General features: G+C 35.8%; 1 protein-coding gene across 10 annotated transcripts in view; it reads right to left on the reverse strand.

The window, feature by feature from the left end:
* Positions 1-25,898, reverse strand: part of LOC105476208 (Rho GTPase activating protein 32) — a 308,635-nt gene that overhangs the window by 137,407 nt on the left and 145,330 nt on the right. For 8 of the 10 annotated variants that reach the window (XM_011731907.3, XM_011731908.2, XM_071075804.1 and 5 more), the window contains 3 exons: positions 24,096-24,187; positions 23,186-23,227; positions 22,752-22,836 (listed from right to left, as the gene is read on the reverse strand). In XM_011731907.3, the coding sequence (XP_011730209.2) occupies positions 22,752-22,836; positions 23,186-23,227; positions 24,096-24,187 (219 nt within the window). Of the gene's footprint in view, positions 1-22,751; positions 22,837-23,185; positions 23,297-24,095; positions 24,188-25,898 lie in introns of those variants that run through there. The other 2 variants (XM_011731910.3, XM_011731903.3) reach the window with 2 other exon arrangements.

Genomic DNA, 25,898 nt, shown 5'->3' on the forward strand with positions numbered 1-25,898 from the left:
TAAAAATAGAAATTAAAAACTGTTTCTGAAAAAGATCTGATAGTAGGTTTACAAGACAAACAACTATCTTAAAGATGTTCAAAGACCTAAAGGAAGTTGTGGAAAAAGTCAAGAAAACATTATATAAACAAAATAGAAGTATCAATAAAGAGGTAAAAAGCCTAGAAACCAAAATCAAATTTTGTAGCTGAAAAGTATAAAAACTGAAATGAAAAATTCACTAGAGGGATTCAAAGGCAGATTTGAGCAGGCAGAAAAGAGAGTTAGTTAACTTAAAGATAAGACAATAGAAATGATTGAATCTGAGTAATAGGAAGAAAAAATGATTGAAGATAAGTAATAAGAGCCTAAGGGACCCATGGGACACCCTCAAGCAAACCAACATACATATGTAGGAGTACCAGAATAAAAAAAGAGAGAGAAAGGGGCAAAGAGATTATTTGAAAAGATAATGGCCCCAAACTTCCCAAAATTGATAAAAGACATGAATATAAACCTCCAAGAAGCTCAATGAATTCTAAGTAAGATAAACTCAGAGAGACCCACACTAAGATACCTGATAACCAAATGTTCAAAATACAAAGATAAGGAGGCAAGCTTGAAACAGTCAATATAGGAGTGACTCAACACCTGCAAGGGATCATCAATAAGATTAGGAGATTTCCCATTAGAAACATTAAAGGTCAAAAAACAGCAGGTCAATATATTCAAAGTGCTAAGAGAACTGGCAACAACTAATTCCATAACCAGCAAAACTGTCCTTAAAAAGTAAGAGAGATGCTCCCAGATTTTAAAAAGCCCAACTTCAGATATTCCCAGATAAAGAAGAGCTGAGGGAGTCAATTACCACTAGACCTGCCACACAGAAATTCTCAAGGAAGTCCTGCAGGGTAAAATAAATTAAAACACATACACACAAACACTACTAACTCAAAGCCATATGAAGAAGAAAGAACTCAATAAAGGTAAATATATGGACAATTATAAAAGCCTATATTACTGTACAATGATATGTAACTCTACTTTTTATCTAAATGATTTCAGAGACTAATTCTTAAAAGAAAATTATTAGTCTAAAGGCTAGCATTACTATTATTATTTATTATTATTATTATTATTATTTTGAGATGGAGTCTTGCTCTGTCACCCAGGCTGGAGCACAGCGGTGCGATCTTGGCTCACTGCAAGCTCCGCCACCTGGGTTCATGCCATTCTCCTGCCTCAGCCTCCTGAGTAGCTGGGACTACAGGCGCCCACCACCATGCCCAACTAAGTTTTTGTATTATTTTACTGATTTCACTGGGGTTTCACTGTGTTAGCCAGGATGGTCTCAATCTCCTGACCTCGTGATCCACCCGCCTCAGTCTCCCAAAGTGCAGCTAGCATTATTTTAACTCTGGTTTGTAATTCCACGTCCTTTCCTACATCACTTCAAAGAATAATACATTTTAAAAATTATTTATGTTTCAGAACAGAAAAATGTATAAAGATGTGATTTTGCGATAATCAACAACCAAAAGAGGAGATGTTGGAGCTATTATAGGAGCAGAGTTTTTCTGTGTTAATAAATTTAAACCAGCATAAATTCAAATTTGAATGTTATAACTTTAGAATGTTGAATGTAATCCTCATGGCAACCACAAAAAGATAGCTATAGAATGTGAACAAAAGAAAATAAGAAAGAAATCTAAACATTTCACAATAAAAAAATCAACTAAACATATTTAAAAAGCATTAATGCAGGAAATGAGGAACAAAAAAGCTATAAGACACAAAGAAAACATACAGAAAAATGAGAGAAGTCCCTCCTTCTCAGTAATTACTTTTAATGTGAATGAAATAAACTGTATAATCAAAGACAGAGATTGGCAGAATAACAAAGTAACATAATTCAATTACAGTGATGTGCCACCATAACATCATTTTGGTCAACGACGAACTGCATACATATATCACAGTGGACCCAAAAGATTACAAAACCACATTCTTACTATATCTTTTCCATATTTAGACATATTTGGATACACAGATGCTTACCATTGTGTTACAACTGCCTATAGTATTCAGTAAAGTAACATTCTGAACAGATTTGTAGCCTAGAAGCAATAGGCTATACCAGATAGCTTGGGTATATAGTAGGCTATACCTTCTCTAAGTACATTTTAAAGATATTCACAACTACAAAATCACCTAATAATATATCCCTCAGAAAATAACCCTGTTAAGTGATGCATTACTATATACGGTGGCTATGAGAGATACACTTTAGACCCAAATACACAAATAGATGGAAAGTGGAAGGATGGAAAAAGATATTCTATGCAAATTGAAACCAAAAGAGAGTGGAGGTGACTACACTAAAAATAAATAAAACAGACATTAAACCAAAAAGTTTAGAGACAAAAAAGAATATTATATATTAATAGAAGGTTCAATACACAAAGAAGATACAACAATTATAAGTGGTGGGGGAGAGCAAGATGGCTGACTAGATGCAGCCAGGTGAAAGAGCTCCCACCGAGAGACTGAGATGACTGGTGTGCTTCTAATAAATCTTCAGAGGCAAGGCATCAAGAGTGTACACAGGGAAGACACAGAAGCTGGGCTGAAGGGGGAGAAAGCTGGGAATCCTGCATGGCCCTACTGTGCACTGCACCAGGACTCATTCCTGGATCCTAACAGCTCCAGGGGAACAGGTGAGTTGAACTGGTAAGGAGCAACCTGCACTTGCCACAGGCCTCTGAAACTCTGGCAGGAAGAGACCCCCCCCTCAACCACCATGGACACTGAATTGGCAGGGAGAGCTTCTTAGAGAAGTGGTAGGGGCAGCAAGCCAGCTGATGTGGAGCCCAGAAGGTTTGATGCAGGAGCATCCATAGCAGAGCACATTTAGGAGTGGCCATGCTCCTAGGCTCAACTTGCAACCACAGGTGACTTTAGTTCAAGGGGAACTGCTAGACCTGATCTCTGCAAGACAGTCTTGCCCATCAGATGGGGCTGGTCCAATTTGACCATCCCTTGGTGTGCTGCCCTCTCCCAAGGACCCAGCCTGGCCACACATGTTTGCAGGCCAGCCTCGCATGTCCTGGGAGCTGTATCATACCTTCTGCACTGGTGGACCATGCCTGACCTGTGGAGAGCTGCAGTGGGGTGGCACCTATGACCATGCATGAGCCCACACTCCCTCCCCATATGTCAGCCTCCCCTGAAGCCATGGCAACTCCCCACATCACTTTGATGGTATATGTCAGTGTGGGCAGGTTTTGCTTTCCTTTCTCCACCAGTGAACAAGAGTGCAATCCACCCTACCTCCACCTGCCGACCGCCACTGTAGATGGAGCCTTGGCGGGCAGAACCAGCCAACCCCAACCCTGCCTGTACCCTGCCCTTATACTAACACTGCACAGAGAACAGTGAATCCTCTCCCACCTGAGCAACCACTTCTGCTATGGGGCACAGAGAAGGCACCCAGAGCCGCACCCACCAGCTCCCAAGCCAACACCACCTCCAGCACAACTGTGTGCAAAGTAACCAACAAGGGGTCTCCACGCACCCCACAGCTGTGCTGCCTCTGCCACTGTGGTGAACGCCCACAGGAAGGCAAGAAGGCAAGCACGCTGGCATCCACTAGCACTCTGTTGCAGCTGCTGCTACAAGGATGGACCCTGCTATCACCACACTATGAAATGCTTTGACCGTCACCACCCATTGGAGTGTAGTGACCAGCAGTCCACAAGCACTTTGGCCTCCACTGACACAGTAAATTCCTAACTAACCTCAAGGAGACAAAGGACAAAGTCTGGGTGCAATACAGTTGGGAGCAGAGCACTGGCCCCCCAAAAAACTTCCAGAAATGAAGCCAATCCGCTGAATCCCCTTTATAACACAATCAAACCCTAAAGGTCATCAAACAGGATAAAAGGGAGAAAAAAACATCCAAAGGCCAGCAACCTAAAAGACTGAAGGTAGATAAGCCCACAAAGATGAGAAAGAATCGGCACAAGAACCCTGAAAACTCAAAAAGCCAGAATGCCTTCTATTCTCCAAACGAATGTATCATCTCTCCAGTAAGGGTCCTGAACTGGCCTGAAATGGAAACAGAATTCAGAATATGTATAAGAATGAAGATCACTGGACTACAGGAGTACACTAAAACCCAATCCAAGGAAGCTAAAAACCATGACAAACAATGCAGAAGCTGACAGACAAAATAGCCAGTATAGAAAATAATGTAACCAACCTGATAGAGCTGAAAAACACACGACAAGAATTTTATAATGCAATCACAAGTATTTATAGCAGAACAGACCAAGCAGAGGAAAGAATCTCAAAGCTTGAAGACAGGCATTCTGAAATAAGACAGACAAGAATAGAGAAAAAAGAATGAAAACGAATAAATAAAACCTCCAAGAAATATGGGACTGTGTAAAAGATACCAAATCTACAACCACCCTGGTGCCCCTGAAAGAGATGAACAGAATGGAACCAAATTGGAAAACATATTTCAGGATATCATCCATGAGAACTTCCCCAACCTAATTAGAGAAGCCAACATTCAAATTCAGGAAATGTAGAGAATTCAAGTAAGATACTTCACAAGAAGATCATCCCCAAGACACATAATCATCAGATTCTCCAAGGTCAAAATGAAAGAAAAAATGTGAAAGGCAGCTAGAAAGAAAGGTCTGGTCATCTACAAAGGGAAGCCCATCAGACTAACAACAGACCTCTCAGCAGAAACCCTACAAACCAGAAGATATTGAGAGCCAATATTCAACATTCTTAAAAAAAATTCCAACACAGAATTTCATATCTGGTGAAACTAAGCTTCACAAGCAAAGGAGAAATAAGATCCTTTTCAGACAAACAAATGCTGAGGGAATTAGTTAACACCAGACCTGCCTTACAAGAGCTCCTGAAGGAAGCACTAAATATGGAAAAGAAAAACTGTTACCAGCTGCTACAAAAACACACTGAAATAAGCAGACCAATGATACTATAAAGCAACCACATAAACAAGTCTGCAAAATAACCAGCTAACATCATGATGACAGGATCAAATCCACACATACCACTACCAACCTTGAATGTAAATGGGCTAAATGCCCCAATTAAAAGACACACAGTGGCAAACTGGATAAAGAACCAAGACCCATTGGTATGCTGTCTTCAAGACACCAATCTCACATGCAATGAGACCCATAGGTTCAAAATGAGAGAACTCCTATCCTATCACCTAACAACAATAACAAAAACAAAAACAATTTAAAAATGGGCAAAGTACTGGAGAACAGACATTTCTCCGAAGAAGATATACAAATGACCAGAAAGCACACAAAAAGATGTTCAAAATCACTAATCATCAGCCAATGCAAATCTAAACTACAATGAGATACCACTTCACACACATAAGGACATCTATTATCCAAAAACAGAAAACAACAAGTGCTGGTTTCAAATTAGAGTGACTGAAACCCTTGTGCATTATTGGTGGTGTTTGTACTGCCACCAGGGAAAACAGAATGGTGGTCCTCAAAAAACTTAAAAGGAGAATTATTAAATGTCCGTCAACAGATGACTGGATAATCAAAATGTGGTGCACGCATTTACACATGTACACCAACATGCAAAATGAAATATTATTCAGTCTCAGCCTTTAAAAAGAAAAAAATTCGGACATACGCTACAACAGGGATGAACACTGTGCTAATGTTAAATATACCAATCACAAAAAGACAGACACTTGATTCCACATATGTGTGGTACTTAGAGTAGTCAAAAGAAAATATGGGAAATCCAGCAGAGATTGAAACTACGAAAAAAATTCCATAGAAAACGCCAAAAATGTTTTTTATATCAGATATTAACAGCAAACTGGCAACAGTAAATGAAAGAAGCAGTGAACTTGAAAACAGGTCAATAAGAAGTATCCACATTGAATCACTAAGAGAAAAAAACAATGAACAAAAATAACAATACAGTTCAGCTCCCTAAGAGAATGTCAAACAGATAACCACAAATATAATTGCAGTACCAGAAGAAGATAAGAGAGAATGAAGCAGAATATCTTAGGAGATACCAGATGAGAACTTTCCAAATATGTGAAAACATCAGCTTCAAAATCAAGAAACTCAGTGAACCCCAAACTAAATGAATAAATCAGTACTAAACATATCATAATTATAATTTTGAAAAGGAAAGATAAAAGAAAAAACCTTTCAATCTATAAAGAAAAAACAAACATGACTCATGGGGGAAAAGTATAAATAACAGCTGACCTCTCACCAGAAACAAGAGAGAGGAGAAGACAAAAAGAAAACATCTTTTAAGTGCTGAAAGAAATGTTGTCAATACTATTAATATGATTCATGCAAATAACCATCAGAAATTAAGCAACATAAAAACATTCACAAATAAAAATCATCTGAAAGAATTTGTCTCCAGTAGACTAGTCCAACAAAAAAACTAGAACAAGTTCTTCAGGCTAAAGAGAAATGGTACCAGATAAAAACCGAGAACTGCAGGAAGGAATAAACAGTTCCAGAAATAGGAAATATCTAAGTAACTATAAAACACCTAACATCTCAACAGTAACAGATGGAACAGTTTAAGAATATCCTTAAGTTCTGAGAACATAGATATACCAAGACTTTATTCGTACCTAAACTATCATGTAAAAATAAGAGCCAAAAAAAGTATTTTCTGACTAACAAAAACTGAAGAGTTCCCACCAACAAAACCTCACCAAAAAATTTTTCTAAAATATGTACTTTAGAAGAAAAGGGATTCTAAAAGAATAAACTGAGACATAAGGTAGAAATATTGAGCAAGAAATAAGTTTATAAATCTAAACAAATTGTTTATAAAAATAACATTTAATTACAAAAGATAAAAAGTTAGAATTATCATCATGAACAACACTAACATGGAGAAAAGAGTGATCACAGTTACAATATTCTAAATGCTGATACTTTGACAGAATCAGAGATATTGAAAAAAAATTAGCCTTTAAATTACGTATTTGAGTTATGATTTTAGTTGTAGCCACAAAAGCAACAGAAAAATGATATATATTTTCTATTTTCTGGTTTCCAAACCAAAAGGAAGAGGACAAAAATTTTAAATGTCAATAACTTTAAAAGAAATTAAGACTAGAAATAAAAATTAATCTCTCTAGGTAGAAATGGGGAGGAAGGCATAAGGAGAGAGAACACTTCAGAAAAATAGAAAAGCAAGGAGATAAGAAGAAAAACTAAAAGAGAAAGAAGATGGCCAAACAGTGGCAATAAAATGGTAAAGTAGGTGGCTCCAAGCTTCAGTCCCTCCAAAAACCACAAAAACCAAGCACAATCTCTGAGAGTCAACTTTCTCAGTACTCCAGAAAACATTATAGGGTTTAGAATAACCAAGAGATCACTGAATCAAGGAAAAAGCAACTTCAAAATAGGAAAGCTTTGTGGCATTTTTACTTGTGCTTACCCCAAAACTCTCTGGCTCAGCAGTAGTCTTGATGATGCCAACCCTCACTGGGCCAAGAACGAACAGAAAGACCCTATTCACAAACTGTTGTTTGTCTCTTCTAACCTTTCTAGAGGCTACCTGAACAACTGATGCAAGGTGCTTACCTACATTTCACCTAACATGGAACTCATTCAGGAAGGAAAAGCATTAAACCTTGCTTAAAAATACAGTAAGGCAAATGAAAACTCTACAACTATCCGGAGCAAAAAATTATAGTTGAGACATAAAATGGACAACCCAAAATCTAGGAGGGAAAGGTGAGTAGAGAGGATCTCTGGGAAATGACAGCATTCAAAAGTACCTGGGTATATGGAAGTATTTTGAGAAGCATGCACATGCACAGGGTAGGACGCATACTCACAAAAAGCTAAGAAGTCCCTAAGTTTTCACCTCTAGCTGACCTCTAGGATAAGCGTAACATGAAGGGAAGACTAACGCAGACCTGTAAACAGCCTCGCTAGGTGCTGAGTGAGTATTCCAGTACAGAAACAACATATAAAGACTGGAGAAAGAAGCTTTTTCATTGACTTTTATTTTCCACTCCTGGCATTCAAAAAAAAAAAAAAAAAAAAAAAATCCCTAACAAAACACTATCTAAGCACAAGCTAAAAGAAGAAAGACTTTACTGAATACATATGACAAGGAATATAGTCTTCACTAAAACAGTTTGGAAAAAAAAAATCACTGAACAAACACAACTGCAGCCATGAACAATGAAAAAAAAATCAAACTCCAAGGATAGATGAGAACACAATTTCCATAGTTACTACATTATAATATTCAAATGTACAGTATGCCACACAAGTCACAAGGTATACAAAGAAACAGGAAAGCATGGATTCATCAGAGGAAAAATAAGTAAATCAACAAAAACTGTACCTGAAAAGTCTATATATAGGACTTGACTCTAAATAAACTGTATACAACATATTCAAAAAGTTCAAAGAAACCATGGACAAAGAAATAAGAGAAATCAAGAAACGGATGTATGAACAAATAAGAATATTAATAAGAAGCTATAAAGTATTAAAAAAAAACAAAGTCTGGGGCCAAAAAGTACAGTAACTAAAGTTAAAATCTGACTAGACAAAAAGCAACAGATGTTGGTGAGGCTGCAGAGAAAAGGAATTGCTTATATACTGTTGTTGGGAATGTAAATTAGTTCAGCCATTTGGAAAGCAGTTTGGAGATTAAAAGAACTTAAAACAGAACTACCATTTGACCCAGCAATCCCATTACTGGATATATATACAAAAGAAAACAAATTGTTCTACCAAAAAGACACATGAACTCACATGTTCATCACAGCACTATTCACAATAGCAAAGACATGGAATCAACGTAGGTGCCCATCAAAAGTGAGCTGGATAAAGAAAATATGGTACACACATACCACGGAATATTACACAGCCATAAAAAAGAAAAAACCACATCCTTTGCAGCAACATAAATGCAGCCAGTGGTTATTATCCTAAGCAAATTAACACAGGGGCAGAAAATTAAATATCACATGCTCTCACTTATAAGTCGGAGCCAAACATCAGGTACTTATGGAAATAAAGATGGTAACAAAAGACACTGGGGACTACTAGATAGGGGAGGGAGGCAGTGGGGAAAAGATTTAAAAACTAACTTTTGGGTGTTATTCTCAGTACGTGGATGATAGGATTATTTGGACCCTAAACCTCAACATCACATGATATACCCAGGTAATAAATACATTTGTACATGTACTCCCTGAATCTAAAATAAAAGTTGAAAAAGAAAACAAAAATTCACTAGATAGCTCAGCAACAAATTTGAGCAAGAAGAGGAAAGAATCCGTCACCTTAAAGATAAGAGAAGTAAAAGTATAAAATGTAATGAACAGAAAGAAAAAATAATTTAAAAAATTAATCAGTGCTTTAAAAAACCTATGAGACCCATCAAGTGGACCAACTCTTGCATTATGGAAATCTAAGAATGAAAAAGAGAGAATGGGGCAAATATTATTTTTAACAATAAAGGCCAAAATCATTCCAAATGTGATGAAAGACGTAAATGTGCACATCCAAAATCCAAAGAGTTCCACACCAAGACACACTATAATAAAATTTTCAAAAGACAAGGTCAAAGAGAAGTTCTTGAAGGCAGCAAAAAAGAAGCAATTGGTCGCATATAAGTGATCCTCAAAAACATTATAAGCTCTTTTCTCAGCTGAAATGTTGAGGCCAAAAGGCAGAGGGATGATATATTTAAACTGCTGAAAGAAAAACCTAGTCAACTAACAATTCTATATCCAGCAAGACTATCCTTCAAAAATAAAGGGGAAATTAAAACATTCACAGATTTCCCCCAAAAAATAGAACTGAAAGGGCTGACCAACACTAGACCTACCCCACAAGAAAGGCTAACCAAGTTCTTAACATTGATATAAAAGGACACCAGACAGTAACTTGAAGCCATATGAAAACAGAAAGATCTCCAGTTAAGGTCAATACATGGACAAACACACACCAATAATACTGAAACTCTGGTTTAGAACCCCACTTTTTGCTTTCTATGTTATTTAAAAGACTCATGCATAAATGTGTATGTTATTGGGCACATGATATATAAAGATGTAATCTGTGGCATCAATAACTTAATGAGGCAATTGAGCTGTATAAAAGTAGAGGTTTTGGGCCGGGCGCGGTGGCTCACGCCTGTAATCCTAGCACTTTGAGAGGCCGCAGCAGGCGGATCACCTGAGGTCAGGAGTTCAACACCAGCCTGACCAACATGGAGAAACCCCGTCTTTACTAAATATAACAGATTAGCCAGATGTGGTGGCACATGCCTGTAATCCCAGCTACCTGGGAGGCTGAAGCAGGAGAATTGCTTGAACCTGGGAGGTGGAGGTTGCACTGAGCCAAGATCATGCCACTGCACTCCAGCCTAGGCAACAAGAGCAAAACTCTGTTTCAAAATAAAAAAGAAAAGAGATTTCGTATGGAATTGAAGTTAAGTTGGCATAAATTCAAAATAAACTGTTATAATTTTAAGATGTTCTATGTAATCACTGTGGTAACCATAAAGAAAACAGCCATATAGAATGAACACAGGAAAAAATGAGAAGAGAATCAAAACATGTCACTAATTCAATTAAATAAGAAAGAAGGCAGTAACAGCCAAAATAGGGGCAAAAACTGTAGGACATATAGAAAACAAACAGCAAAATGGCGTAAGTCCTTCCTTAAGAGTAATTACTACAAATGTAAATAGAGTAAACTCTACAATCATAAGGCAGAGATGGAGAATGGATTAAAAACAAACACAATCCAACTACTTGCTTTCTACAAGAGACTCAATTTAGATCCAAAGATACAAATATGTTGAAAATGAAAAGATGAAAAATTATATTCCATGTAGATGAAAAGCAAAAAGACCTGGGTAGCTATACTAATATCAGACAAAATAGACATTAAGACAAAAATGAACATTATATATTGATGAAATGAGAAAATTCATCCAGAACATATAACAATTAGAAACAATTAGAAGCAAAAGAGCACCAAAATATATAAAGCAAACATGACAGAACTGAAAGGAGAAATAAGCAGTTCTACAAAAGCACTAGTTGAGTTCAATATGACCTTTCAATAATGAATAGACTAGAATATTTTTATATGTTTGTTGATCACCTCCATATCTTCTTTGGAAAAATTGGAAAAATATCTGCTCAAACCCTTTGCTGATTTGTGAAGTGGGTTGTTGATATTTTGTTGTTGAGTTGTAGTAGTTCTACATATAATTTGCTTCAGATATATGATTTGCATTATTCCCATTCAATGGATTCTTTTCACTCTCTTGATAGCGTCTTTGAATGTACAGTTTTTAAATTGATACATAATATTTTACATATGTGTGAGTTACATGTGATACTTTGTTACAAGCACAGAAAGCGTCATTATCAAATCAGGGTATTTGGGATTTCCATCACCTTAAGTATTTACCATTTTTATGTGTTGGAAACATTTCAAGATCTCTCTTTCAGCCACTTTGAAATATACATACATGGTTGTTAACTAGTCATCCTGCTCTGGTATTGAACATTATAGCTTACACCTTCTATCTAACTGCATGTCTCTTCCCATTAATCAAACTTCTTCATCATGTTGCCCCTTCTCAGACTGTTATTCTACTCTCTACCTCTATTAGATCAAGTGTTTTAGATCCCACATGTGAGAATATACAATATTTGTCTTTCTGTGGCTAGATTATTTCATTTCACACGATGACCTTTAGTTCCATCCATGTTGCTGCAAATGACAGAATTTCATTCTCTTTTGTGGCCAAAGAGTATGCGATTGCATATAGAGAGAGAGAGTATGGTGTGTGTATATGTATATACACATAGTTACCATTCGTCTGTGGAGAGACAGGTGGGTTGATTTCATATCTTTGTTATTGTAAATAGTGCTGCAATAAACATGGGAACGCGGGTATCAATTTGATACACTGATTTACCTTCCTTTAGATGCATATGCAGTAGTATAACGGTTGGATCATATGGTAGTTCTATTTTTAGTTTTTTGAGAAATCTCCATACTGTTTCAAATAGTGCCTGTACTCATTTACATTCCTGACAACAGTGTTTAAGAGGTCCCTCTTCTCTGCATACTCACTGGCATCTATTATTTGTTGTTATTAAAAACTAGCCGTTCTAACAGGAGTAAGATAATATAACTAACTGTGGTTTTTGATTTGCATTTCCCTGATGATTAGTGATGTTGAGTATTTTTCATGTATCTGTTGGCCATTTGTATATCTTCTTTGAAAACTCTATTGTTATCCTTTGCTCACTTTTTAATGAGATTTGTGTTTTTTATTTTTTGGTTTTTGTTTTTGTTTTTGCTGTTGAGTTGTTTGAATTCCTTGTATAACTCCCTTGTGGGATATCATTTACAAATATTTCCTCCCACTCTACCAGTTGTCTCTTCAGACACTGTCGATTGTTTCCTTGCTGTGCAAAAGGTTCTTAGTTTAATACGATATCATTTGTCTATTTTTCTTTCTGTTGCCTGTGCTTAGGTCTTAGCCATAAAATCTTTGCCAAGACCAATATCCAGAAGTGTTTCCTCTGTTTTCTTCTAGTAGTTTTACAGATTCAGGTCTTACGTTTAAGTCCTGAATCCATCTTGGGTTGACTGTTTTATATGATGAGACATAAGGGTCTAGTTTTATTCTTCTACATGTGGACATCCACTTTTCCCAGCAACATTTATTGAAAAGGGTGTATCCTTTGTCAATGTATGTTTTTGGCAACTTCATACAAAAATTTTGGCTGTAAATATGTGGATTTCTTTCTGGGTTTTGTATCCTGTTCCATTACTCTACATGTTTGTTTTTATACCAACAGCACTCTGTTCAGGTTACAATGGCCTTCTCATATTTTGAAGATAGGTAGTGTGATGTCTCCAGCATTGTTCTTTTTGCTAAGGATTATCTCTGCATATCCAAATTCTATTCAATCTTCAATAAAGGTGAAGACTTTTGAATGCCACAGGACATAATCTCTCTCGCCCCTGAATACCTATAAGCACTCTTCCAACATTTATAACACCGTTCTTCTCTTGAATTTATTGGTATATTACTTGTTTTCTCTGAGGAAAGATTATCTACTTCATCAGTGGTACTCACATAGGTGGCTAGCACATAGAAGATATTCAATAAAACTACACTAAGTGAACGGTGGGTTTTAATACACCCTATACACATGTCTGAATATTAATGTATTTTATGCAGTATGTGAACTATATGTACAAAGACTATACACTATGAAGGACTGAACTATATTTGCCTGTAGAAATTTATGACATGAACTCAGTGATTTAAATAATTTTCACTTCTTTCAATTTAATAATATTTCAGTCCTTCATCTATTAGAAATGGCAAACAGGATTTCCAAATCCCGTATTTCTAAATTTCTTCCAAATCTATCTTTGGAGTTATTTTTCCTGTATTGAGCTCACTTTTCTATCACCATGGAAACCAATTACAATTAGTGTTGTTAGGATCTTTAAAAATACAACTCTATTCAGCAAGTCTTCAAATGTTCAGAAAAGTTCTTTCTCCATATGGAAAATGGAAATCAGTAGCATAGAACAGGGTAAAAATATACCACCCACCCACAGAAGAAACCATTCACCAAAGCCTAATCAACAGATTGCAAATGAAAGAGTTCTTTTCTTTTATTCATCTTTTGTAGTTCTGTAATGGCTGCAGTTTCACTGTGTCATACCTATGGGGTTTGTAAACAAGTTTTCTTTCACCTCACAGCCTGTGTAGCAGACGTGGAGACACAAAAAATAATTTCTGTTGTATGATATTAGGTGGTCCACCCACCCTACCTTCAACCTCCTAATACTTGACACTGAAAACACTACTTTAAAACTACTGAGTTCAGGATGCCAAGAGGAAGAATAATTCTACAGTAGAATTACATCTTACATGGTTAATAAGTGAAGTAAGTTCTAATTTCCAGCACATAAGGTGAAAATCAATAAAAGGCAAAATTACCCTTCAGATTTACCAGGAAAAAGCTAGAGACCTATAAGCATCTTAACAGACCTAACAGTTTTTCTTTCCAGAATTGGAATAGAGCACTGTTTTCTCAGCTGAGTATCAGATAAAGCAACTGATGTGCTCATCTTTAAACACTAGAATCACCATCAGTTCACTGTGAAGAATACCTGGAAAATGAGACCAAATAACACAACAGCAGAATCACAACCCTCTTCTTACTGATGCTCTCACTCAAGAACATATATTTGTCAGGAAACTGCTTCATACATATTTTTACATTTCAGCATGGTCGGGGCTTTCTAAGCAAAGAGCTCTGGCACCTGGGCTAAGGGACTGAACTTAACCCAGTAACCCTAAAGATGGAGCCCTCCAGAGATAAAGGTTTTCTCTCTCCCCCAAGCCATGTTTGCATTCCAGGGTGTTTGTGAAACACAGATCTTTGCTTCTTTTTCCCAGAGATTTTGTTTACATTCCAGAGCAAAGGTCTCTCTCTCTCTCTATCCTGAGAAAGGAGAATGGGCAGCAATGCCAGCTATCCTGTATAAACTTCAAGTTTCCTAAATGCAGAGTTCTCTTGTGGTACCAAATCCCACTTGTAAACACAGGGTATCTCTGGTTGTCACCACATCACTTTATGGAGAACTAGGGCCTAGGGAACCAACATAAGTTACTTTTCAAGTAAACAAGGGCTTGATTTCTGGTCCAGAGACTTCAGGTTTCTGCTGGGGGAAAGGGTGGTGACAGAGAAAAAGAGAGTGAGGATGTGCGCAGTGTGTCTGTAATTGTGGCAAGCCAACTTGTTAGCTTACTAGTAGGAAAACATCTCAGACTCTTCACAGTTTCAGACTCAACAATACTATAAGTAAGCTGCCTGTAAATTATGACTGACTCCACTCTAGATATATTTTTTCACAGTCCAACCACTTTTACACATCTGATTCTTGGACTGAATAATCTCAAATGAGATACAGTGAAAATCCAGTACTTAGATGACAGTGGAACTGGTAACTCACTATCTGAACATTTCATTTCAAATCCTCCCCTGAAAGGACAATGATTTCCCTGTATAAGAGGGAGTATTACTGCAGAACATGCAGAAAAGTAAGGTTAAGATTTTTATTTCTTTTGAGGAAAACTAAACTTTGTGGCCAGGGTGAGAATAAAATTAGCATGGCTTTTATTTCAAATGATTACACATGTAGTAATAGTACTTCTGTGTAAGATTTTTTTAAACTGAAAATATGTACAAGTCAATTTTTTAAACTGCAAGTGTCTTAACAAAATGGGGAGAGATAACCTTTTCATTAATTTATTTTTATTAATGATGAAAGCTTAACTGATAGGAAGTACTCTGGTGAAGTCAGTATCCACTGCCTCAATCCTGACAACACTGTCCTTGGGTCATCAGGACAAGTATGACTTTCCACATTTTAAAGGTGATTATTTGACTTTACCTAAGTGCTTCCCTAGAACTTTTGCCTTTCTCTAAAGCACTTTAAAATGTCACTTATGAGGCCGGGCGCAGTGGCTCACGCCTGTAATTCCAGCACTTTGGGAGGCCGAGGCGGGTGGATCACCTGAGGTCGGGAGTTCGAGACCAGCCTGACCAACATGGAGAAACCCCGTCTCTACTAAAAATACAAAAATTAGCTGGGCCTGGTGGCACATGCCTATAATCCCAGCTACTAGGGAGGCTGAGGCAGGAGAATTGCTTGAACCTGGGAGGCGGAGGTTGCGGTGAGCCAAGATCGTGCCATTGCACTCCAGCCTGGGCAACAAGAGTGAAACTCCGCCTCAAAAAAAAAAAAAAAGTCACTTATGTCAATTATGTCACTTAATTCCCATAGCACTTTGTGATATAGTTAGAATAGATACATTTATTTGTATTTTACAAATGAGGAAACTGATGACCAGAGACATTAAGAATTTACTTAAGATCACACTGGAAATTACTTAAGGTTACACTGCAATATTATGTATCATACTTTTTAACCTTCAACTACATTAAAGATGCGAGATATTCCAGAATCATAGTTTATTTCTTTTTGTTAAAATATTAGTTGAGTCAGTCTATTCTGTTCTAGCAATACACGCAGAATAGCTCTAGTGTCAGACTGCCTTGATTCGAATATAGTCTGCAAAACAGTTTAAGAACTTGAGTAAGTTCTTAAGCTCTTTTCAGCTAAATTTCTGTACCTGAAATTGTTGTGGAGCATAATTGAGACAATGTGTAAACAGTACTTGATATAATGCCTGGCTCACACAAAATATTCAATAAATACTGGCTTGTATTTTTATTACAATTCTGATTACTTCATTTTAAATGGAACTTCAGGCTTTTAAAATTGTTTGTATTATTAACCCTCAATATTCCTACACTCAGGTCAAACTTTACTACTTTTTTCCACATTTCCCAATATCAAGGCAGAAACGCATCCAATGACAGAAAGCCACGACAGCATTTTCAAGCCCCTTGCAGGCAGCTTGTGTGTAGAAAGCTCAAGACACAGATATTAAATTCATACTTTTCCTATTTCTTATTTGTACAAAAACCTGAATTCTACCACTCAGGTTAATTTAACTTAATGTTTTGTATGAAACTGGATAAAAAGAAACACATCAAGTGATAACTTCAGATACCAGATGATAAAGAAAATATAAATCAAACATATCCTTTTGCCACCCTACACACTAGATGGCGGTACAACACAAAGCACAACAGGAACAGTGCCGCCTCAAACTGATCAGACTCAATACACTGGTCATTTCTTTGCCTGCTACAAGAGACTTTCCCCCTCGGCTTACTAAAAAATATTTTGTAAAATGTAAATTAATCTTTGTTTTTGGACTGCAGAATAATACAACAGGGAAAATAAGTGCAATAACAATAAATTTTCAGAATTTTAAACTACATGTGGCTTTACTCAAAACAAAAAGCCCCTTCTAGTAATTGTTTATCTTTTTTTAGAAATTTAAATTTCTCTAAACTAAACATACGACATTTATGAATCAAACCTGTAGAATTTGGCCAAAGTGCTATTCACAGGAAAATATCCAAACTTAAATGCACTTATTAAAAAATTAATACCTAAAAACAAATGAATTATTAACAATACCTGTTACATTCTATTTCTCTAAAGAAGAGATTAAGTAGTATATGTAGTGTAATATTAATATTTGACAAAGTTGGTTTATGACAAAGCTAGTTTTTGAGAAGCAAATCCTAGTAGGCAATACACATTATTCTCAACTCTTTTCTAGAAAAAAAAAAAAATAAGAAAAACTAAACTTTCAATTCAAGAAACAAAAGAAAAGTTATACTTAGAAATTATTGGTATGAAAAATAAAGGAAAAAAAACTTTGGTTGATCAGTAAAACCACAAGCTGGTTCCTTGACAAGACCAAGACTTAATAATATCTTGTGTACAACTTATAATCCATGAATTTAAAAAGCTACATTAAATGAACAATTTTTAAGAAAATATAAATGATAAAAATTGATCTAAGGAGATACAAAAGAACCTAATGAGCAATAATCAAATCATAAGTTGAAATGGTAAGTAAAGATGATAAAGATTAAGTACCCAATTGGGAACCGGTTTCAAAAGGTTTTAACAGGAAAATTCTACTAACCCTTCAAAGAACAGGTAATTCCGTTTACACAAAATATTCCAGTACATTTATTTTAAAGGGGTGGAGAATGGGACAGGGGAGCAGAAATTCCCCAGTCTTAGGCTAGTGGGACAAGTATAGCACACATGTTAACTCCACCAATAAACATAGATGCAGAAGTTATAAAATCTTAGTAGAGTGTAAAAAAGAAATTTACTTTTAAATATATATATATATAACTCAGCATAACGTGTCCCAGGAATATAAAGATGTTTCAACAAGCTACTTCTATGACATGAGCAATTATCTGTACTAATTTTTACAGATATTAATAGTTTATTCAAGCTCTATGGAAGCAGACTAAAATAAGAATACGGCATGATACAACTTCTCCTCCCTTGTGCTGTTATATCTCTTTTCCTCTTCACCTTATCACAACCTGAATCAGAACTCATAGTTCATCTACAATTTCTTAGCTTGAAGGAACATTAGCTGTCACCTAGTATTCTAGTGTATCTAGTAACCGTACTTCCTTTTCAGTGTGAAGATAAGGAAAGCAAGACCCAGGCTAACTGCAGCAGCTGGCCATACCCATTCTACACCACACCAGCACCTTTCTCCTCAGCATAATATCTGTCCTATACCACACATTACAACTGAAGGAACCAAACTGAGACTTAAACAGGATGGTTACATAATTTGTTTTATAATAAATAAACACTCATAAGGAATATATATTCTTATCATATAAGAACAAATTTTAAATGATAAATAACAACAAAATAGTAAAACAGCATTTTTAAAACCAATTGTATCTCTTCTTCAAATATAAACTCATGCATCCATTCATCTCATTCATCTATTATTCATTAAACAAATATTCATTGAGGAGTTTTTAATGTGTCAACCACTGTTCTAGATGTTGAGGGGAAGAAAATAAATAATAAAATATTTAGCATGCCGAATGGTGTTAAGCGGTATGGAGGGAAATAAACGAGAGGGAGATGAGGAAAGCCGCTGACTAGAGTTGCAATCTTATGTAACGAAGGTGCAGTCTGGGAAGACAGCACTGGAGCAAGTACTTTTAAAAGAGGAGGCAGCAAGGTGTGTGGCTCTCCTAAAGGAGCACTTTAAGTAGAGGAAAAAAAAAAGTACCAAGGCCCTGAGAAGGGGGTACACATACTGGCAGAAAACAAAGAGGCCACTGTGGCTGGATCACCCTGTCCAAGGGGAAGAGAAGAAAGATGAGGTCGGAAAAGTAAGGGTACATTCTGTAAATCCTTGTAGAAAAGTTTAAGAAATCTGACTTTTACTCTGAATAAGATGAACACTAACTAGAGAGTTTTTTAAAAGTGACATGATTGGACTTACATTGGAAAGAATCATTCTTGCTGCTGTGCCAACTATAGAAGTCTATTGAAATAATCCTCCCAAAAGACAATGCTTTAGTGTAAGGTGATAGCAGAGAAGCAGGTGGGCATGGTTAGATCCTGGATTTATTTTAAAGATGGAGCCAAAAAACCTGCTGATGGACTGGATGTGAAGACTGACGGAAAGAGAGATGTCCAAGATGCTCCACGGTTCTTGGCTGGCCTCAGGAACTGAAAGGATAGAATTGCTATTTACCAAGATGGGAAGTCAGCAGAAAGAGCAGGTCTGAAAGACTGTTCTGGACATGCTGCAATGATTGTGCTGTTATTAGGCATCCAAGTGAAGATGCAGGGAAGTCAGCTGGATATACAAGGCTGGAATTCAAAGGAGAGATCATAAAAATGTCCTTTGTACATTATATATCATTATATGGTAATGACAGTACTGACCCAGTAAAAGTACTGACTTACGTCTAAATTGTTTTTAAGCAACTGTGTCTTTCAGACTAAACAAAATTGATCATTGGAATTTCTAACATATAGGATTAAAAATAACTATTTCGGCCAGGCGCGGTGGCTCAAGCCTGTAATCCCAGCACTTTGGGAGGCCAAGACAGGCGGATCACGAGGTCAGGAGATCGAGACCATCCTGGCTGACACAGTGAAACCCCGTCTCTACTAAAAAATACAAAAAACTAGCCGGGCGAGGTGGCGGGCGCCTGTAGTCCCAGCTACTTGGGAGGCTGAGGCAGGAGAATGGCGTAAAACCGGGAGGCGGAGCTTGCAGTGAGCTGAGATCGGGCCACTGCACTCCAGCCTGGGCGACAGAGCGAGACTCCGTCTCAAAAAAAAAAAAAAAAAAAATTACTATTTCATTCCAGAACTAAAAGCACGAAAGTTAAAGATTATTTTGTCCGGATGTTTAAAATGTAGGAGACGTTAACATCTCTGTCATACTAGGATATGATGGCCAATGGCAATTACCAACTTTCAGATCTGAAGAGAAGGAAGAGCTGTAAACACAAAGACAATAAATCTGTAAATCAAAGAGAAATTTCTAAGATCAGAGTAAAAAAGGGAAGGTATGTCACTGCAGAATGTTCCAGAATTGGTACATATGAAAAGCAACAACCAAGTTGGCCGAGTGACACTATGAACAACCTACTGATTTATACTAGAGCTGTCCAGCAAACAACTGATGATCTATTATTGATACATTTTACTAAGTTGTCTTACTTGTTTTCTCTTCAGAACATATTCCAACCTTATATTGAAAATAAAGGATTCATTTTCCATAAACATGTTTAGAATCAAATGTGCTAATATTTACCTGTGTAAAAAGCAAGATGTTTATAAAATGATAAAGAATAAGAACTGAGACATATGAACTTTAACTGCTTATAGCAGATAGAACGCAGGATTGTTTAGAGGTTAATATTACTGTTTTTTTCTTTAAATGGCATTCAATAGGTCCATCAAAATGTAAAACCTTATACTAGCCAAAGAGAGAACAGCAACCCAAGATTAAAAAAAAACATAAGCATGTAAGTCAAGTCAGGATACTATTACAGTTCTTTTGCTACACAACTTAGTTAATGAAAACTAATGTTTTCCTCCTGATGGTATCTGACATGGGCTGAATTCATCCAGAAACAGAAGACAAGCAAAACTGGTAGACATGGTATGTAGAGGCCAGTCTCCAAAGACACAGAACAGAGGCAGGACAAAACTTGGCAGGAAAGGTGCGCCAAATAGAGCACAGTCAACAGAGAAAGATGATTCTGGTGTGGCCCAGCAAGGTGCAGCTGGGCTGGTTTCCTCTGAACCACCCCTATCTTCCATACTCCAGAGGCCTCGTGGTCAATCAATACAATCCTCAAACATCTCACTCATACACCTCATATACGCAGGGTCACACACTGACTTAGTATCATATCTTTTTTCCCTCTTCTGCCTGAGTAATGGAATTTTACAGGGTTGAAGTAAATGCAATCGAGAAAGTGAAACATGGTATGACCCTCTAAAATGAAGATTACAGGTCTGTTCATTGGTAGAAAGTCTCCCTAATGTGTTCTCCCCATAAAAATGAGACACAGTCCTCCAATTAAGAGAACTGGACTCTAATAACAGGCACTTAACAAAATCTCAAGAGAGCCAAACGCAGCTGAGTAACAACTGTCTATTCCCTACCCACATCCTCAATGCAGCCATTATAAACTCTTTAAATATAAAATAATAAAAGTTTAGAACTATGATACTATTTCGCACAACCTCATTCACCTCATAAAGGAAATAAAACCAAAGAGGCTAAGCTACTTGCCCAAGGTCATAAACTTCCTAAGAAGCAAAAAGAAAATTAGAATCTATGTTTGTGAACTAAGGCCAGTGCTTTTTCTATTTCATTATACAATGCTTACCAATAATAGCTCTGTTTCTATTTTAAATCAGATGCTTTAGAGATTTCCTAACCTTTCATATAATGTTAACATTTAAATATTCTTTGGTTTTAGATCTCTAGCGTCCTATTTCTTTTCACTTTGCTAAAACTCCTTACAATGTTTACCGCCTCCAAAAGAGCTCATTCAATCTTGTAAAGATAAAAAAAAAAAAAGCAAAATAAATTAAGTAGAAAATAGTTTAGCTGAATTGCAAGCTGAGTAAACTAAATCACTCAAACAGATATATCAAATGCTTAACAGTCACAAAATGAAAAATGTACTCATTACTGTTTTCTTAATCAGCTCTTCCTGACCTAAGAAATTTATCATGATAACTGCAGTCCCAAGGACATACACACTAATGGAACAAAATATCCTTTGTTTGATGTCACAGCATTATAAATCTCTAGTGCTATTTTAAACTGTCAATTTATTTGAAATAGAAATGTCCTTCACTTTCATAAATCCTATAGATCAAATTCATCTCACTTGTTTATGAAATAAAATTACAAAAAGTAGCACAAATCAATCATGTCTCATGAGTCTTCTTCTGGACAGACGGTGGTCAGGGCAAGGACAGGAAGTGGACTACCTCTCCATTTTGTGTGTAGAAATCAAGACTTTTTTTTCTATTAGTCTATTTTGAAAAGACAATGTAAAGAGTGGTTTCTGTTCCTCTGGGAAAATATAATTTTTTAAATAACCACAATCTGGCTATTTTTTAAGTTTTTAATAGTTTTTTCACATTAATACAGATATAATGTACAAAGGACGTTAAGCTGCCAATGATATAATAAGAGCAAAGTATGTAGCTTGATGTCAAGTTAGATTCAATAATTTGTATGTAAATGCAAAAGCAGTAACAGTAAAAACATTTCTGAAAAAGAAGAATAAAGTGAGAACACTTTAATCTACCAAGTATCAAAGTGCACAACAATTAATTAAGACAAGGTTACATAAGGTCAGAATAGAAAGTCACTACACAAAGCCATGGACATATGGACATGATATAGGAAAACAGAGGGGGACAGGACTGATTTTCCTTAACTGATACATGTTAGCGTGATGGTTACTTTTATATGTCAACGTGACATCAAGTATTTGTCAACAAAAGAGAAGATTTTACCTCAACCAATAAGACATCAATTTAAAAAAAAACTACTTCAAAGTGTCATCTATTAGATGCAGATATACAGATAAGCATATAGACATAAAGGTAGATATGTAAATCTTAAATCAGGATGTAAGAAATATTTCAATATACCTGTATGCTGCCGAACTCAACATTCTCATAATGGAAATGCGCACATTCAGCCATCTTCGGAAAGTGACCTTTAGTGAAGGGTAACCTGAAACACATGAAATAAATAAAAAACAAGATAGTGAAATAGCAAAAATTACTAAGTTTAAGGGGAAAATACAAGAGCTCATGCAAGCAAAAATATTTAGTAAGCACATGCGCATGAGCCACACATATCCACACAAATCCTCTTAAAAATACACTGAATCAGATGAGTATTATATTTAGTGTACAGAACAAAACCAAAAATAAAAAAAGCATCACCGTATCTCCTAATGTTGACCCAAATCAATGTCCATAGAAAAACTGTTATTTTCAGCAAATGTTATGGAAACTGTGAACAGCCAGCTTCTAACCAGAGCAGCATGCCCAACACAAAGTACGAAACCAGGTTTTACCTGTGAATGTTGTCACAGCCCATCAGTCCTGGAGTGGTGGACCTGGACGCAGAATGAACATGTTTATCCTTGTCTTTCCTCTGCTTACACATGAAGCATGGCTATCTAACTCTACCAAGTGAAAAGATGGTTTTCCTGTTTAAAACTGATTAGCTTCAGGTACAGGATGAATAGCCCTTATTCGAAATGACACAGAGACCAGAAGAATTTTGGATTTCAGATTTTTTCAGATTTTGGAATATTTGCTTATATCTATGGGTATCTTGGGGCTGGGACCCAAGTCTACACAAAAAATTCATTTATATTTCATATACATTTTATACACAGCCTGAAGGTAATGTTATATAATATTTTAAATAATTTTGTGCATGAAACAAAATTTTAACTGCGAACACTCACGTAAGGTCAGGTGTGAAATTTTCCATTTGTGCTACCATGTTGGCACTCAAAAAGTTTCACATTTTGGAGCACTCTGGATTTCATAGCTTCAGATTAGGGATGCTCAACCTGTATTTCACTTAATAGTCAACTCTTGGCATCTACTTCATGCTCCTCAAAGGCAAACCTGAAATCTAATAATCTCCTAACTCAGACAATAAAGCTGGTATTTCTGAATGAATGAGAGCATGCACTAAGGGTACCAAGAATGACATGGTTAGATTGTACCTATCAAACAACTGTAACATAACAGAAAATGACATAAGTTGCTTCAAGAACAAAAATAAAGTATATTTTAGATGAGTGGATAATCTGTAGGCCTATTCCACTGCTGAGTCATAATTTAAGGATTAACAATTGCACAGTAACAGCATATTTTTGTAAAAAGTCTAAATAAAAGTTTTAAGAGAACTAAAGAACTGATTTCCATTCATAGGAATTCATTTAGAACCCACTGTAAAGTTATACTCACTTTTTTACATGCTTAACCTTCATACTGGCTGTACTGCCACACGTCTTAAGAGTAAGATCTCCAGGAATCTCAGGAACATCTGCGCCTCTTGCCTTAAAAAATAAAGACAAAATATTTATGACTATTCCTTTAGTATTATACTTTTTTAAAAAGCAGGTTATGATTTATGTTAATAGTTCTTCTGACTTTTTACCTACAAAATATATCTTGGTTTAATAATCTTACTTGAGTTTTAATTATTAAGAATATAAATTATTCACCTGATTTAAATATTCAGCTTTACTGTATAAGGGAAATTTTTCTGTGAGAATAAGAATCTTCATGCTTTTGTAATCAGATTTCAAAACCAGCTATTTATTATATATCTCAATATGAATTAAAATTTCCCCTGAAAGTTGTTGGAATAAAATAACCTTGGTTAAAATAATAAACATTAAAATGTTAATATAAACATAGAAATTAAGAGATTAAAACATGTATTTCTCACACCAAAATCTGAACATGACATGTATATAAATACTTCCAAATTACTCCTTAGTCTATCATAGTTTTCACAGTGGTGAATTCTTCACTTTAGTGACACAATCAGGTCATTTTGTTTTAAAAAAAAAACAAAATGAAAAATCAAAAAGTTCTTAACACTCTGGACAAAATAAAAGTCAATTCCAAATATCTATCTTAAAAATAAATTTTGTGCTATAATACATATGATTTATAATTTAAAAAAACTTAAGCTGAATTATGATAGCCCATGCCACATGACTCAATAGGCGAGAATAATGTCGGATAAGCAGTTAAAGTAAGTTGGGCGGAGAATCACAACCTTAACTTCTGTAATGTTTTCTTGCGAGAGAAAAAAAAAAAAAAGCCAGACAGTTTAGATACATGTTTGTTTTTTTTTTAAATAGGACTTTTCAAAGATATGAGGTAACAATGTATGAATTTATGAGAATGAAACCTTGTTACGTCATCACAACGTGCTGGGTTCATTTTTTCTTTTTGAGGGTTTTTTGTTAAATAGTTAAATAGCAAATTTAACTATTTTTAAGGGTTGATATTTCATGATCAAGCCTTCTTAGATGTATTTTTATTCCTTCTTATAGGTCTCCCAAAGAAAACAGAGTATTATTATATTCTTCAGTAATGAAACAGAACTCATTCCATCTTGCACAGCTATCATATGGATTCAATGAAACTTTTTATAAATATAAGATAATATCTTGTCTTATCTTTCCTCTAGATACAAAGTTACTTCATAATCCTAGGTATTATTTCATCAGTACTGATCAGCATCCAAGTATACCCTATCACACTAGAAAAAAAAATTTAAGACTAAAATAAAAAGTATATTTTAAAAAAGGGAAAATGAGATAATATCCTAGAAAAAGAGTTGACAAACTTTTTCTTAAAGAGCCAGCCGGTAAATACTTTAGGTTTGTGGGCCACATTATCTTTGCCACTATTCAATTCTGCTATTGTAGTGTAAAAGTAGCCACTTGTAAATGACCAAACACAGCCATGTTCCAAAAAAACTTGATTTGCAAAAACAGGCACCCAACAAGGTAAATTTCGCAAAGCCCTGTCCTACAAAGTTAGTGCTGTGGTGAAATAAATTATCATCCAGTTTTTATGCTGTGTTGCCCAAATCGCCTCATCTTTCAAGAAGGTATTTAAAAAGCTTGGAGACACCATCTTTCTAGTCCATTTCACTTTCATTTAACATATTCACTAATTCAATAGTTTTCGTTTTCTTTCACTTACAGAAAAGAGAAAAACACTGACAAAGAAAGATATAATGAATAG

Source organism: Macaca nemestrina, chromosome 12, assembly GCF_043159975.1.
Source record: "Macaca nemestrina isolate mMacNem1 chromosome 12, mMacNem.hap1, whole genome shotgun sequence".
NCBI lineage: Eukaryota > Metazoa > Chordata > Mammalia > Primates > Cercopithecidae > Macaca > Macaca nemestrina.